Source organism: Scophthalmus maximus, chromosome 11, assembly GCF_022379125.1.
Source record: "Scophthalmus maximus strain ysfricsl-2021 chromosome 11, ASM2237912v1, whole genome shotgun sequence".
Taxonomy (NCBI): domain Eukaryota; kingdom Metazoa; phylum Chordata; class Actinopteri; order Pleuronectiformes; family Scophthalmidae; genus Scophthalmus; species Scophthalmus maximus.
This window is the reverse complement of record NC_061525.1, coordinates 2,934,447-2,951,462: the sequence shown is the minus strand read 5'-3', so window position 1 is coordinate 2,951,462 and position 17,016 is coordinate 2,934,447. Positions and strand designations below refer to the sequence as shown.

Genomic DNA, 17,016 nt, shown 5'->3' with positions numbered 1-17,016 from the left:
CTTCTGAAGGTTGGGTTGACACAACAGAAGCATCCTGAGAGAGAAGGGACCTGAGAAGCTTCTCTGTCTGACTTGTTTTGTGCTGTCAGCTTCCTCGAGGCAGTTCCAGGGGAAGTGTGTGTGTGTGTGTGTGTGTGTGTGTGTGTGTGTGTGTGTGTGTGTGTGTGTGTGTGTGTGTGTGTGTGTGTGTGTGTGTGTGTGTGTGTGTGTGTGTGTGTGTGTGTGTGTGTGTGTGTGTGTGTGTGTGTGTGTGTGTGTGTGTGTGTGTGTTCGTGTGTGTTCGTGTGTGTGTGTGTTCAGGGAGAATGTTGTTTGTTGCTATGGCACCAAGCTACGGTCTTTTGGGCTACCGGATCATGTGATTGCGCAGAAGTCCGAGGCCCCCAACAAACTGGGCTTGTTTTTGTTTATCTGTCCACTGAGCATTTGTTGTGCTGCTTTCCAGGCGGTGGAGGAGTTGCTGGAGTCCTTGGAGCTGGAGAAGAGCAGCTACCACATGGGGCTGAGCAGGGTGAGTGGAGTCACATACATCACACACACACACACACACACACACACACACACACACACACACCCTTATCATGTCATTATATGCATAGGGGCTGTCTCTGTACCGGTCTAACTCAAATCTTGCCAATTCATTCATTGACCACCACTACAGACAGAAGCCTTTTATTGCAACAGGCAGAAATTAGAGAAAGTTATTGATGGTGATTCATTCTAATCGTGTTTACTTTGTTCGTCCTCACAAACAAATGTTGAGATACTGTCAGTGAAACATGCAATGTCTCGGAAGAAGTTATCCTCTCCCTTTCCCAGTAGGTTTTGAATGTCCACTGAGTTTCTTTGGGAGTAGCTTAACAACGGTCAGTGAAAGATTTCACTTTTCGCTTTTCATTTGAAATGTGTGAAGGAAGCAGCCAGTTTAACACTGGATTAAAAAGCGCCTCATAAGTATTCAAGTATTTATAGTAAGTATTTAAGTTTGTCAAAAGAAAGCAGCAGAGTGGTGAGCATGACAACTTTTTTTAGGAGTGATGGAAATGTCACTGATTTTTAACAGCCCTTAATGCCCTTGATTTTTGTTTTTTGGCCAGAAAACGTAACAATAACATAATCTTTTGTTTTAATCTCATGAATTCGAGGAAGTTGCCCGTTCATTGCAGAAAATCCTGAAAATGGATATATAAAACACGGCAAACTTCAAATCAATTCAGCATGGCCAGCCTATCCTGATGAGACGGTCTTTGGCAGTCGTGTCTTTTGCGTCGCCCATCAAGGAACATCTTTGCCTCACGTCCCGATGTCTTTTCGGTCTGCGACACCGTCAGTTCCGCGGATAATTAGAAAGCGTTTTCCATTCTGCTCGGCCACCTTTCTAGCAGAAGGCGTGGTAGGCGTCAAGAAATCAATGGTGTTTTGTTGCTTCGCAGTGACAAGTCTTCACACTTCCATTCTCACCGTCCGTAGTCTTGGTGCAATTTGTTATTAATCTGTCTCTTTTAGTGGGCGGGGGCGGATCCTTGTGCCTCTCTTTGTCTGCGACCCCTGCCAAGCAGCAGTCAGACACTGCCAAACTCCAACACTTTGAGAAAGAGGTGGAAAAAAACCCTCAGCTAATCACAAAGACAAAGACAGGCTGATGGTTTTGTTAATAAGATCTGCGAATGTCTGTGGAATAAAGAACAGTGTGCGCCTCTGTCATTTAGACAAGTTTAACTCTGCCTATGTCACTCTTTACTCGGCCCGCTAGTTTTTCCCAAGTTCAGATAAAGTTTCAGGTCAGAACTTTCTTGTTCCCTGTTGTTCATATTGCCAATGTTACTGATGTGTCTTTGTTTGACGTTGTTAAGATACACAGAGGTCCGACCAACCCACACTCTGGGTCGACCATGATTATACTGTGTACATAATGCAGTGGGAGAATCATCTGCATAAATGAGATACAAGTGGAGAATTGCATATGGTTTAAATCCTGCTGAGTATAAATGTTGTTGTTGGTTTGGCTTGGCAGGAATTTTACATTGCCTTCAAAAGTAAGCATAGGTCTTGACAAATCTGCTTTTGGACGTGGTCGCATGAACTAGAACTATATATTTCTAAAGCATACTGAAACCAAAATCTGTCCACACAGCATCAAACACCAGCGAGTAAGCTTATCAAAAACCCATTAAAACGCTTGACATAAAGTAAATAGATGCTAGGACAAATGTAAATTTTGTGATGCTACCCAACCGTACTGCCAAGCTCCGTCTCAAAGTATGACTGCGACTCTCCGCTGTAGTCAGAGTGGTTTATACTGTAGTAGAGAAGAACAGAGCCATTGTGTTGAAGCAGCAGTCACAGAGGACAGAAGAATACACGACATTAAGTAACCAAGCCTTTCAGTTATTGTTATACCTTAGTTTTATTCTAGGGGTTATTATCAACCAACATTAAAGTGTCGCCCCTAACACAATATATTTGGACCACCTCTCACTGCTAAACGGTCCCTGTGGGCCGCTGCCAACTTGTTTGTGGCTCTCTGCCTGGTATCATGTAAACCATCACTGCAATGACAAGTGGGTTTCCAAGGAGCAACAACAGTTCAGGTCAGAAGTGTTCTCTCCTCCGAGGACAGTTTGACGTCGTCTGCCCACGGCAGCATTTCCAGAGGGATGAGAATTTATTCATGCAGGTTGAATCGGTCGGATGGAGGGAAATAAAGGGTTTCTGTGTACTGTATATAATTCTGTTACTTGTGCTTTCACAACCATTATACAAAATGCCTCATTGTTAAACTTGGGTATCATTTGAAATTTAAATTTTTTCTATTTAAATTTTTTAAAAATACATTAAAAAAGTAGCCAATGAGTAAATACAAGAAGTCATACAAAAATAAAAGAAAATACAAATAAAAAATTGTCAAGACATCAGGAATGGCACAAGTAAACAAAACCACAAAAATAAAACAACACCTGGTGAAATTTTAATTAGGAAATACATGCAGTAGAGTTGGGTGTGGGATTGCCTGTCATTTGGCCTTTTGAAGGTTTAAAATAGAGCTGACCAAACAGTATTTGTTTGTTTGTGCAGTTCCTTCCTTCATGATGTCATACAGTAGCTTCCTCCCTAGAGATGCTCCAAGCGGACCAATGCTCACTTCACTTACTGGTATCCTATTCCTCCTAATCCAGAGTTGTTACCAGGTGCTCCCACACACACCTTTCACTGTCAATTGAACAAATAGAAGTTTCCATAAGCCCCAGTTATGTTGGCCACTGTAACACCACGGCCATGGCACAGGTAAGTGCAAACAAAAACAGAAAAAGGGAAATAAAGGTGCTTTTAGGTAAAAATATCATTGGGCTTGTCACATGTCATAGGCAGAACATGCAAACTCCATGCAGAGAGGCAATAGCCAGTCGGTAGATGAGGAATGTCTTATTCTACCAGTAATAACAGTATGACCTGACTGACCCTCCATTTGATTTCCAGCATATGCCTTTGAAATACCTATTATCTGGGAGGACTGAGTGTAGGTCTGGCTCTCAAAACGCTTGCAGGCTGGATAAATGTTTACATTACATTGTTCTATAGAGGTGAAGTCACAAGGTTTGCATGACATATAAACAATGACAGCTTTGTTCTCGGCCAAATTCCAAGCCATCGTTTTTTCCTTTGCTCAGCCAGTTTTGAAAATTACAGTCAGAGTCAGAAGCCTCTGAAGGACAAAGCATCAAACAAACGCAGCTTAATGAATCTACTTCCATAAAGAGCTGCCAGGAGCTGAGGAGCAGAGCCGAGGTGTCTGTCCCCAGACACAAATCACGTAGAAGGAGTTGGAGGCATTATGACGTAGGTTTTTTACAGCGGGCCCAGTGTCAACCCATCGTTACATGAAATTGTGCTCTCATTGGCATTCATGAAATAGGGCTGCTGCCCAAATCATAGGCAAAAGAGATGAAAGACACTAGGAACCTTTTGGACGAGACTAAAATAAAAAAAGGGGCCTCATTTATTACCATTGTGTAGGCAGGAAAAAAGTGCCTGAAAGAGGTGCACACCACTTCCCTCACTAAGGTTGTAAGAGTTAACTTGAGTGGAGAACGTGCGTACCTGTACGGAAACACTTTAGAGACAGGGAAATTGGCCGCACAAATGGTGAGGTGGTGAATTGTTCAAAGGCAGATAGTGGAAATCAAATGTGTGAGAGTTGTCATTACGCTCAAGTGCACATGCAGAGGTAAGCAAATGAGGCTGATCCACATGCACACATCTCCAGGTTTAGTTGGATTTATAAAGGGAAAATACAGAGGGTGATGGTTATATAACACATATTCCGAACCCTCCCTCCAATAAGCAAATCTTCTGCTTTATAACAGCTAAACGGGAAACTTGTCAGGCCAATTGTGCTGTTGCACTGACAAGTGAAAGAAAAAAGGAATTTTAACCCTTATTTTGGGGCAAATATACCTAAGTGTTTGACTAGTTATTCTACAATTTTGTTTTATGCTCCTGTAACTGTTCAAAGTGCAGTTGTGGCTCTCCCCATTCATTTACAAAGTAGCCTGTAATAACATAGTTAGCCTGAAATAATTGCCCAGGGTCGTTGCCTTGACACCCGCCTCCGTAGAAGTCACCGATCACTCCAGATGGTTATTTGCTGCGTGTTCTTAAAACCTGATAATATCAACATGGAGCTTTGGATATTTAGACCCTCTTGATATCCCAGCAGTTTTTCATAAATGACCAAGATGTGCAACGTTGTTAGTGTTTGTCGACTGAATGTAAGCTAAGCAACTGTCTTTTTAAGGTTTTCAGTCTCATGTTGCCAACTCTGTGTGGGAACTGTACTGACCCGGTGTTGTTTCTGAAATGAAGGAATTGAACTGGACTTGAACCTTTCCTCTCCTCCCGCAGGTCTTCTTCAGAGCTGGGACTCTATCCAAGCTGGAGGAGCAGCGGGACGTGAAGACCAGGAGGAACATCTCTCTGTTCCAGGCCGCCTGCAGGGGATACCTGGCTAGACAGGCCTTCAAGAAGAGGAAGGTAAGACAAGTTGCACACAGCGGGTAGAATCCCATCCAAACATCTGAAGACTCTTGGGGTTTCTTTCTACACATGTACATATTGTTACCTCACTGCAGGTTTTAAAATCATTTTCTTAAGACCACGTGTTACCTGGAGGTAACTGTAAGGAATATAAGGCGGAACATCACATATACTGGGAGAACAAAAGATCCCAACCTCATTCTATTAAATAACAGACAACAAAAAAAAACCAAAAGCACTATGGAATTGACAAAATTGGTATATCCTTTCTGTATAATCAGGGACCCACCCTTATTAATGGAGATATTAGTGGTTAGTGGTTTGGTCTCCCATACCCAAGGTCGCGGGTTCACGGCCCGAGCAGAGAAAACATCACAACAACAACAGAGAGAGAAGCAACCTTTCTCCAAGATCACTTACTGCCCCTTTAATGCATTTGCACAGTCGGGCGCAATCGTTTGGGCCCCGCTGGGTAATTTGAATACTAAGTCAGCTGTCGATGGACTTTTATTTCATGGACTTAAAAAATAGTGGGGGGAGGTCCTAAATCTCTTTTTTCATATGCAAAAAGTTCAACTCACTTCTACTCATTAAGAACTTCTTTAACTCTTACGGCCTGAAGTGACTCATTAGGATGTGTGAGGCAGGTCAGAAACACTCATTAGAATTTGTCAGCTGGTGACAATTCCAGAGCTGATCCTTTCTCTCTCTTTTCAAACCTCGTGGTAACACTCAACCACCGTGGAACCCTCCAGGCAACTGACTGAGCGAGCTAATTGATTCCTTCAAAGTAGGGGGCGGCTGTAAAAAAAACCCCGAAAAAAACATCACAGCTCTTCCAGCTAGAAATTTCTTCTGTCTGTCATGTCAAGGGGAACCGTGGAGGTCAAGACAAAATGTGGAAAAAACTTTTAGCTTAACCTACACGTCTGCAGGGCAGAGAGGCAAACAACAATGGGACATGCAGAGGAGCTGCAGGAGGGGTTTATCTGAAACAGGCGTGACGGTGCACTGATCCAAACAGGCCTTACATGGAAGAGTCATCAGAAGGAAACGTTACCTCCGACCTCATCACAGGACTCAGGATCTGAAGTCTGCAAAGCAACATCTGGATCGATCAGTGTTGTTTAGGAAAGAAGTGCGGTGGACAGATGAAGGTATACAGGGAAAAATGGGTTACACTAATGAAAAAATCTGGATGTAAAATCTCCTGCAGATGGTCAAAAAAGTGAAAACTGACTACAAGGGTCCTCGTATTGCACAGCCATCCGGACCCATCAGCAGGAGTCACTAGTGCAACGACAAGGACATAATCCCTCACTAGGTTCCCACCCACAATCGATGGCAACACTATTGGACGTTGAGCAGGGAGAACGCCTTGCCTTTGACCATCCCTGGTCCCGATGGTGGGCTAGTGCTTTATGTCATTGTTAATGTGTTTACTAAAGACCATCATGGCATTTCAGCTTTATTGGAGGCGTCGCAGTGAAATGAAAAGGAGTTCAAACCCAAGGAGAGGCATTCAGTTTGTAGCCAAATGAGCTTTTCGGAAGCCTTACAAGATACCCTTGAAAAAAGAGGAGTTTTTCTTCTCTCTGTGTGTGTGTGTGTGTGTGTGTGTGTGTGTGTGTGTGTGTGTGTGTGTGTGTGTGTGTGTGTGTGTGTGTGTGTGTGTGTGTGTGTGTGTGTGTGTGTGTGTGTGTGTGTGTGTGTGTGTGTGTGTGTGTGTGTGTGTGTGTGTGTGTGTGTGTGTGTGTTGTTTGTGTTGTTTCACCAGAGTGAGTCTGACAAGTGGAAAACACATCTGCTGCGCGCTGACTGCCTCTTAAAGATGCCAGTGGGGATCTGTAGACTTTCTGTGTGTTTGTGTGTGTGTAAATGTGTGTGTGTAAATGTGTATGTGTGTGTGGTGTTACTTCACAGAAGTTTTGATGTTGCTTGTGGAAGTTTTCTATTGTGAACACACAGTTCATTCGGTACACAGTTTTTGTATGTACTGTATGTACTGTGTGTGTGTGTCTGTGTGTGTGTGTGTGTCTGTGTGTGTGTTTTTGGTCCCTGTCCTGCTCTCATTACCATTTCAGTTTGTTCTTTCCTGCCACACTGGGCTCAGGCCTGCCAACTAAAATTACTTTTCAAGGGCATTTGTGTTTCACTTCACCACTCCGGCTCCCCTGAAGGAGTCAGACTGAGCCTCATCTCTTTGGGTAAATATTAATCTCTTTTAATTGATGTCACTTAGAATTGGGTACACTTCTCTCTGATCACTCAAAGCAACTAGTTGCTAGTGTTGGTAGAAAAATATGTGTGAGAGTGCTATTTGATTCTGTATATTTACCGGTTTACTTTAGAAGCATGAAGCTATGGAGGGAGCCGCTGTGAATATTGATTGGCAGATATTAATCACGCTGAATTGGCATCATGCCCCTGCGGCAGAGTTGACAGGAAAGTCCTGATGACAGCCGGCTTTCCGTTGTTGTGGACTTCTTGCCACCAATCTCGCCTATGCTTGATTCAACTGGTGAATCTGACAGCATTGATCTCGGAGCATTGGGACCAATGCTAATGAGAAAGCTTTGTCATTGGATGCCAAATCAGTATACCCCTTTTATTAAAATGAAAAATTTAGGGAGCGAAAAATTCTTTTGCCACTATATCTGCTGATATTTATATATTGATAAATCAGACACCACATAAAAATCTGTAATTATTTAAAACCAAAGAAGTTATTTTATCTTACATGAAGAGGTAAAATAAGAGTGCTGCACACAGCTCTACAATGAAAGTGAATACAGTGAAACACTTTTTCGATTATAATGAAACTGGTGGGACCAAGTTGCAATCCACTGTGACGTCATCCATTGCTTTGAGAGCTGCCGTTTTGAAGCCTTGTCCGTCCCAATTATTGTTCATTGAAACCAGAAGTAATCCCATCTGGAGGAGAGAGGGTGAATCTGACTTAGAGCTCGTCCGCTGCATGTCCAAAGACACCTGTGACCTGCACCCACTACACAATACTAGCTGACAGTCAAACATTCTCCACTCCCAAAATGCATACCGTGCTTTATTGTCTATTTGCCTCTAAATGGACCATAATTTACTAAATGTACTGAATTTATTGTAAGGATTACCCCTTGAAATGCACCATCTAATTTTCTCATTCCCGTTAACACAAAACAAAATTGTAAAACACATACAAACAAAAACAGCAATACATGACAAGCATCAACAACAAGTACATAGACAATAGACAGCTCGCTCACCCTCTCCCATCCCCCCAGGCCTCAGCTGTGAAAAAACACAATGACCTAGATAAAAAAATAAATCAATTAAACAAATAGCATCAGCATAAAGTCCAGTCGGAGTAGTTTGACCGCCAAATTAAAAGCATGAACAGGTTGTTTTTAGATGAGAAAATAAAGCTCTTAAGCAGCGGAGAGAGGTAATGGATCTAAGACAAAGAGGAAAATTAAACCAGCGACCGATTTCTTTGAAAATTATAGGTACAAAAAAGAAGGAATATTGCATGTGTCCGAGTGGATATGAAGAACTATATGGAACCAGAAACTGTTTCAAATATGAGGGACAATTAAAGTAAACACATTTAAAGATGAACTGAACCCAGTGAAATTGCCTTCTAGATTAAGGCTGCAACCAATTAAGAGATTCATATAGGAAACAGTGATGCGTTCTATATTGACACCTCAAAACAAATCTACATAGAGAATTAAATACAACATTAAGGTGTTTAAGGTATGTGTCAAAGGTGTTGTGATAGATGATGTCAGCATAACCGATAATGGGTAGTATCAACTGAGAATTTTTTTTTCCTTACTTGAAATGTAAAACAATTAACAATTAACGATGAAGTGAACCCAGACAGCAATATGTTATTTTATAATAAAAATAATATGGGGCTTAAAGGAGAGTTCAGGGTGGATTCAAAGACCAAGATATTCAAAATGAATATCATGCTGTATTGAAGAAGATTTGAAACTAGAGATTAAGACCATAAACTGCTCATGGAAATGTATTTACTTTCAATCAAGTGACAAGCCGAGTCATTTTCTCTTCTGTAGAAAAAATGACTTCTGTTTGTAAATAGCAGCGCCGTATGAATGTGTGAATGTGACTTGTCCTGTAAATCGCTTTGAGTGGTCAATAAGACTAGAAAAGAGCTATATAAATTATGTCCATTAGTCCATTTACCATATTAGTGAGATTAATATCGGTGTCCTGCAAGTCCCCTTGAGTCTTTGAATAGCAATATCCAATTCAGCATAGGAATGTGGCAGTGTGCACAGTGCCAATACATTGAATAACTGAGAAGTCTGAGCATCTGCATTCATGAAATGTCCAAGTGTAATGTGTACTCCATCATCCTTTTCATTGGACTAATGCTATGAAGACAGGAGTCTGGCAGCTAAATTTAGATTCATCCCTGTATGCCAAACATTGTCTGTAATGTCTGGTCTCTTTTTATTCTGAACATTTATTCTGCCGATACAGCAGCTGGAACTACATGCAAATTGTCCTTGACCATGTACCAAGGGTGCGATTGGTTCGGGAGAATGTATTAGCTGGACCTTGATACCGCTCCACGATTAGGACTGTGAAGATGCCCATTGACAGTGCATGATGGCGGCACTCGTATCCGTGACATTTTTGCTCGGATTCATAAGTGGAGATGTGGCGTCCATCATTATGTACAGTCATTGGACTTAAAGATTAAACCTTTCATTTCTTTTGTGCTGACTCATACTTTTGTTGTTGATAAACTTTTACATAGAGTGGTAGATTTAAATAAGCTTAGGCCCTCTTTATATCGCCACAACACAAATTCAATTAGTGTGTTCCTCCATCTAGTCTGTCTGCTGCTCTGGGGAACCACTCCCATTTCCTTTCAACCCCCCCCCCCCCCCCCCCCCCCCCCCCCCCCCCCCCCCCCGCCTGTGGGGGCAGCATTCAAAGCAATCCAGAAAATAAATGAGAAGGAGAATGAAAAGACGGGAGAAAAGGAAGGAAAGCTTGGAAATAGAGAGACTGTGCATTGCCATGCGGGAATAGACAAATAGAAAGAGATCTGCCGCCTGCTTTGAGGCCCTGCTGTCTGTGGCTCCTCTCTCTGTCTCTTTGTTCTCCTGGGGAACAGTTGAGAGTGGAGGAGCATGGGGGATTCCACCGCCAGCCAGTCAACACTGAATCTAATTAAACAGTTTCCTACAGGCCGAATCCAGTAATCAGGTTATCACAGTGCATGAAAACATGTTCTCCAATTACCTGGGTAACCTGGATACTTACGTGCATGTAAATACATTGAATGTCAGAGGAGTCTTCTTTCAGGATGGTGCTTTAGACTCCAGCTGCTGGATGAACAGAGGAGAAAAAAGTGAATAAATATCATCGCTGTGTAGTTGCAGGCAAAGTGTAAGAAGGCAACATTTTTAGAGTTGTGTGTCATTTGTCAATGTTAGGTTAAACCGGATGTAAAGAACAAAAAAAGGGAAAAACAGATATTTGTAGTGCTGTTTCTCTAACTTACCTCGTTATAAGACGGGCTTGCAAACCTATGATGAACTTGCACGCTTGTGAGACATTTCGCATTTCTAGGTGAAGAGAAGTTGAATATTCTATATTGCAACAAGTTTAATGATGTGGTGGAACCACTGCTTGACTAGATCATTTATCCAGTAAAAACAATATGAAACTGAATCCACCTGCTGCGTGGAAACTTGAGGGGAAAGAATGATCTGGTCCAGGTCAGGACGAGTGGGCCAGAAGCCGCTGCTCTTTAATGGCTGCTGACTGGCCTTTTAATCCTGCCACACTGTAGCCTGGGAGCCAGATGAATTCTGGGAGCTCATTTCATTTGCTCTGTCAGACTACAGTTCTCTATTGGGAAGAGATTTCCTCTATGACTATAAAACCTCTCATGTCTTATGTATTAGTTGCTACGCCATGCTAGCCCCACTGCTGCTGCACAGAGCTTCTCCTCCTGTCCTCAGTCATATCCATGTGCTTTTAAACCCGATCAAAGTGTTATTTCTAATCATCTAACCATGAACATGGAAACTGGCCTAATCAGTTACATGGACATTTCTGAATCTAACAGAAATCCTGTAAAAGTGTCTCTGATTCCTTTCATCAGAATTTCCCCAGCCATGCCAGTCTTTGCTGTAGAGAGCAGTCTCTGTTGTGTGTTATGAATGACTTTGCAGATTACCTGGAGTTTGAGAAAATTTCTCTTCATGCCTCTTCAACATGCTGCCAGTATAACATTGATGGTTTGATTTGTGCTTGAAAGAGTAGCAGTCTGTCTGACAAACAGCCATCATTCTAACCACCAATCCATAGATGCCAAAGTGCCATGTATTATCACAAAGGGTTGGTGAGCACTACAGAATCCTCTTCTCGATGATGTTATTGGCGTCTCTTATCTTGAAAGAAACAGACACTTGGAGTACCAAAGATGTGCTCTTATTTTGTAGGAGCAGCATTCTGTACATCTGTACATGCTTGGGATGCAACGCAGTATGTTCAACCAATTTGCAAATAAATCCTGCAATAATTCTGGTTTACAGTAAATCTTCTTACCCCATCAGAGAGTCAGGAACTGTAGGTGTTGGCCTACAGAGATCTATTAACTAATTATTCCCTCTGTCATATACAAAGTCAGCCAAGACATTGTGGTGTGAGAAGCTGCTCCCGCTTTTCCTAATGTCTCGCTTGGTGGTGATTTAAGGATACCATTAAGCTGACACTGTCCTGAATAGCAGTGCATCATCAGTTGTGACCTCATCCTGCACCAATGGGTGTAAATAAAAAGTCCCACCAAATTCTGTCATCGCACTGTTTTCAACCGTCTGGCCATCGTGAGTTATACATCTTTAATCATGTCATTACAGAGAGCCTGTTGGATGTCCCACATAAACATTCTGTTCTAAAAAGAAGCGCATCACTATAAAGACAATTGAAGCATTTCACCTCCTGGGGATGTCACAGTTGAAACAGAAACCACCGTCTTTCCCTGATCTTAACCAAAGTGGGGTTTTATCCCTTTTGTTTTTTGTTGACAGATCCAGGATTTGGCCATCCGCTGCATCCAGAAGAACATAAAGAAGAATCGTGGTGTCAAAGGCTGGCCATGGTGGAAGCTCTTCACCACTGTCAGACCTCTGATAGAGGTGCAGCTCTCTGAAGAACAGATCCGTGGAAAGGATGTGCGTACACATACACACACACCCACACCATTTTACACCTATATCTATGGTGACCTGTCATAGCCCCTTACCCTAATCCCAACCGTAAACCGGGTCGTTGTTGGGTCGATCGATAACCCCACGAGTATAGTGGGCTCCCAGTTTTTGAACCCCACGTAGATAGTAAAACAAAACCACACACACACACACACACACACACAAAAAGAAAATGTTTTAGCATATTTACAGAAATAGTGTGAAAGGTGTGTTCTTTTGAATTGTGACTGAATGAAATTTCATCAGTCAGACTGCATCATATCTTTCTGATAGAGGTAGCAGGAAAGTAGACCCCTTAAGTACATTGCTATAATTTAGCACAATTGAGAACACAGTAATGGGTATGATTACTTTAAATGCTGATTAATTCACTTTATCTGCTGTAATTTTTTTCAACCATGTGTCTGTTCCCCCTCAGGAAGAGATCCAGCAGCTGAAGCAGAAGGTGGAGAAGGTGGAGAAAGAGAGGAATGAGCTGCGACTGAACAGTGATCGTCTTGAGAGCCGGGTAAATGCACTGAAACATGCTCAAGGACTCAGCTCATGTCTGAGAATAATCTTAGAATTTAAAGTGTAAAGTCTAAATTCTGGGGGGCGAAACAACACGTCTTTGCTTTATTTTCAATATGTTTGATTAACCAGAGTTAAATATTGACGATAAGCAATCGCTAATTCAAGAATTAACTTTTTTGAAATGCACCTGGACTCTGTGACAGACTCTTACAGAATGCTCGGTGAACTGCTCCACTGTCGTCAAGTTGTGTTGTCAGAAACGACAATGGATGAAAAAAAACCCTCAAGAAATAATAGAGGCTGTGAACAGGAATCTGTTTGTATCTCCCCTTACTACATTGTGAATAGTAAATGTGTTCTAGCTTTGAGAATGACAGAAATAAAGTTTCTTTAATACCCTCCGGAGAGTAATTAATTCTAATAATTATTTGACATAGCCTACTCCCAAATGATTCCTTAGCATTAGCGACCCCTCAACACACAGGCCTACAAAACGCTGTGACTCATTCATTGTTTGTGCTGGACAGTGTTTGCAGAGTAAAAAAACTTTGCGTTGATACTGGTTTCTTGAACCGGATTCTGTTTTTTGCGCCGATTTTGTCGCCAATGTTTTTTTTAATTAAATACTGTTTACGTGTGTGGCTTATCTAAAAGTTTGAATGATTTACCAAATTGGTTGCAACACACTCTTGAGACCAAAGTTTACAAGCTTTTCAGATTAAAAAGTTCTGTAATTCAGTTCAAATTAAAGCATTTTGGCAAAATAAATAAAAGTAATCTTTCCATGCAAAATATTTAAAGAAGAAGTGATTCTACGGATGTTGCTGAAAGGACAGAGAGCAGTGGCACAAGTGGTACCTGAGAATGTTTGTAATAGTCTGATATTGTGAAATAAGAAATAAATAAAATGATCTGGCAGAGTTTATTGCTGGCCAATTTTGGTCAGCGGGCTACCTATTGTTGTCCAATGTCATACACTATACAACAGTATAACAACTACACAAATTGTCATAAACAAATAAAATATAAGAGAATCTATTTGATGAGATCTTTTGTGTGTTTGTTTGCGTGTTTGTTGCATCAGATCACAGAGCTATCATCTGAGCTGGCTGATGAGCGGAACACCGGGGAGTCCGCCTCCCAGCTGCTGGAGACTGAAACTTCTGAGAGACTGCGTCTGGAGAGGGACATGAAGGACCTGCAGGTAGAGACAAAAACACACACACACACACTTGTTTTTCTATGCCGGTGGGGTCTCCAAAAAATGGCAAGACTAGAAAGTTACCGATGGGGACACTACTTCCTAGATCAAATTAAGTTATAGTTGTTTTGTCTTCCACTATGAAGCTCTATACTGTGAGACTGCCTGGTGGGCACAGGAGCATTGGGAATCCTCATGGATCTCCTACGCCATTAAAAAGACTTATCATGCTCCAACAGGTCTTGTCACCTAAGATCTTGTCTTTTCTCATACTGACCACGTTTAGTGGTAAAGCTGATTTAATGACACTATCTGAAGAAGCCAATTAATTTGTCTCAAGGACTGTTTTTTTCTTTCACCAGTTTTTTTCTTCTTTTAGACTCTCTGGATAAGTGGTATTGACCACCCCAGAGTATCTATTAGAGAGCACCAAAAGGAATTCATCTTCCTCTTTCTGTAGAAAAGAGCTTTGACATACAGTGTCAGGACAGTGCAATGCTGTCAAACAAAATCCCTTCAAAACCTGAAAATCGAACGTGGTTGTAATTGGATGCGCCTTCCACTGGGTTTTTTCTGGAATGCCCAACAGGGACGAAGCCACTGGGTTCCGGCTGCCACCGTAACCCGACTTCGGCAGAGTGGAAGAAGATTAATGGATGGATGGGCAACAATAATCACTTCATGATTTGTCTGACTGTGGTCTTAGTTTTCCCGCTCTCAGTCTTGTCTCCACAATTATCATAATTTTCCTCTGAAGTCCCCTTAGACTTAATTTGGTCCAGATTAGGTGAGGTTATGTGTTTCACCTTGGGGGATTGGTACCTGGAGCTCTGCTGGGTTCATCTCTGAAGGCACATGTGTTCACATTGTCCTTGAAGCTGCTTCTTCTCTCCCGTCCACCAGGCCAGGTTTGACAGCATGAAGAAACAGACGGAGTCCATGGAGATGGAGGTGATGGAGGCTCGACTCATTAGGGCGTCTGAGCTCAACGGAGAGATGGACGATGACGACACAGGTCAGACACACGCCCCCCTCCTCCTCTGGTCTATGTTTCCCTGCCGCTGCTGTATTAATTATTGTCATAAATTGATTAAAAAATATTCCTGCAAATGCGGTGGGTAAATTGCTCCAGTGCCCTCATCCTTCGCATTGACTTAGCTGCACATTATCGAGATTTGCTCAAATACAACTTAAATGGGTGTAAAAAAATGATATAAAAAATTCTATTTTGAACTAATACTGTTTTTTTTTCATTTTTTAATAATTCATAATTATGTAATAAAGCATATCAAGGCAATAGCTTAATTATTAATCATTGACTGATGAAACAAGGGAAGACAAAGCAGACTGTGAACATGCCGATGTGACAGGTGGAGAGTGGAGGCTGAAGTATGAGCGAGCCATTCGGGAGATTGAGTTCACGAAGAAGAGACTGCAGCAGGAGAACGAAGACAAGCTGGAGGTGGAACAGCAGAACAAGCGGCAGCTGGAGAGGAGGGTGAGTGGACACACTGCTGAGGGTTTCTCTGATACACGCCTTCCATTGGAAATCTTTTATTTAGTCATCACGTTGCATCTCCTAAATACTGATGACCGCGCCGCTTTAATCTCATTGAAGTAGGATTGAATGAAATCAGCATTTACATTTTTTTCCGTCATCTGAGTTTGATATAAGACTCTTCCCAAATTAAGTCATTGAAACTAAATTTTTCTGACGATTGAATTTTCTGTTTCTTTTTTCATTTAATTTTGTAGACATTTATTTAATGTATATACATTAGATTTTTATGAGGTATGACATCTACTTTATGCATGAGTTTTTGCATTTTCGCTTTATCACAGTTCTAGTGGATCCTAAGTTGACACACGCAAGTTGAAAAATTCAAGAAAATGATGTCATGGCTTTAGAAGCTTCTGATTGGCCAATTTACATAATTTGAGTCAATTGAGTGTGTTTCTGTGGATGCATTTAAATCAAACTGTTTAACGTCATGGCAAAATCAAGAGATATCAGTCAAGACCTAAGAAAAACATTGTAATATCTACTGTAAGAAAAGGATGTCTAGTTCAGCTTTGGGAGCAATTTCCATACACCTGAAGCCTCCATATTCATCAGTACTAACAATAATACATAATACAAACACCACGGGACCACGCAGCTTTCACATCAGTCAGGAATGAGACACAGTCTGTCTCCTAGAGTAGTGATTCCCAACCTAGGGTCCGTGATCACAAGGGGTGCGGGAGGCTCTGTCTGCTCTGAGGTTTTCAAAATTATATTACATTACACAGAACGCGACGCAAATTATTCGTGCGCATATAGATTACATATAAAGTCATAGTTTTTCTTTGAAGGGAAAAGGGTGAGGCTTGCATGCCATTTAACACCAACACACTGTGAAGCACGGGGAAGAAGGCATTATGTTGCTTGCGTGATTTATTGCCAGAGACGGGTGCACTTAGCGTAATAGATGGCACTGGATGAGGGTAAATTATGAGGCTGTATTGAAGCAACATCTCATGACAGCAGCCTGAAAGTCAAAGCTCATTTACAAAGGTTTTGTCCAAAGCTGTGGACAATGAAGTAAAAAATGTATCTTTCAAAACCTTAAAAGTCATGATCCTAACTGACCCAAGACTTGTATTTGGCCTGTATGTATTTGGTGGATGGAAACTTCCAACTTTGTTAAACTGCTGTTTTAAAAACTGTGCACAAACTTTCACTGCTCCCAGATCCTGCACCTTGATTTTTCATTTTCCAGTTCTCATCTGTTGTGTGTGTTTGTGATTTTGCAGATCAGCGACCTGCAGGCTGACAACGAGGAGTCCCAGCGAAACGTCCAGCAGCTGAAAAAGAAGGCCCAGCGACTGACAGCCGAACTGCAGGACACCAAACTTCACCTGGAGGGCCAACAGAGCCGCAACCATGACCTGGAGAAGAAGCAGAGGAAGTCAGTGCTCACGCAGTCATGTGTCTGAAGAAAACACAGATGTACCTTATTCTGTAGTCGT

The 17,016-nt window shown here is 41.8% G+C and overlaps 1 protein-coding gene across 13 annotated transcripts in view; it reads left to right on the top strand.

The window, feature by feature from the left end:
* The window catches only part of myo18ab (myosin XVIIIAb), a 118,886-nt gene that overhangs the window by 66,308 nt on the left and 35,562 nt on the right, over positions 1–17,016 (top strand). For all 13 annotated transcript variants that reach the window (XM_047335443.1, XM_035622215.2, XM_035622214.2 and 10 more), the window contains 8 exons: positions 446–511; positions 4,903–5,031; positions 12,111–12,254; positions 12,709–12,798; positions 13,888–14,007; positions 14,908–15,019; positions 15,375–15,502; positions 16,801–16,955. In XM_047335443.1, the coding sequence (XP_047191399.1) occupies positions 446–511; positions 4,903–5,031; positions 12,111–12,254; positions 12,709–12,798; positions 13,888–14,007; positions 14,908–15,019; positions 15,375–15,502; positions 16,801–16,955 (944 nt within the window). The remainder of the gene's footprint in view (positions 1–445; positions 512–4,902; positions 5,032–12,110; positions 12,255–12,708; positions 12,799–13,887; positions 14,008–14,907; positions 15,020–15,374; positions 15,503–16,800; positions 16,956–17,016) is intronic.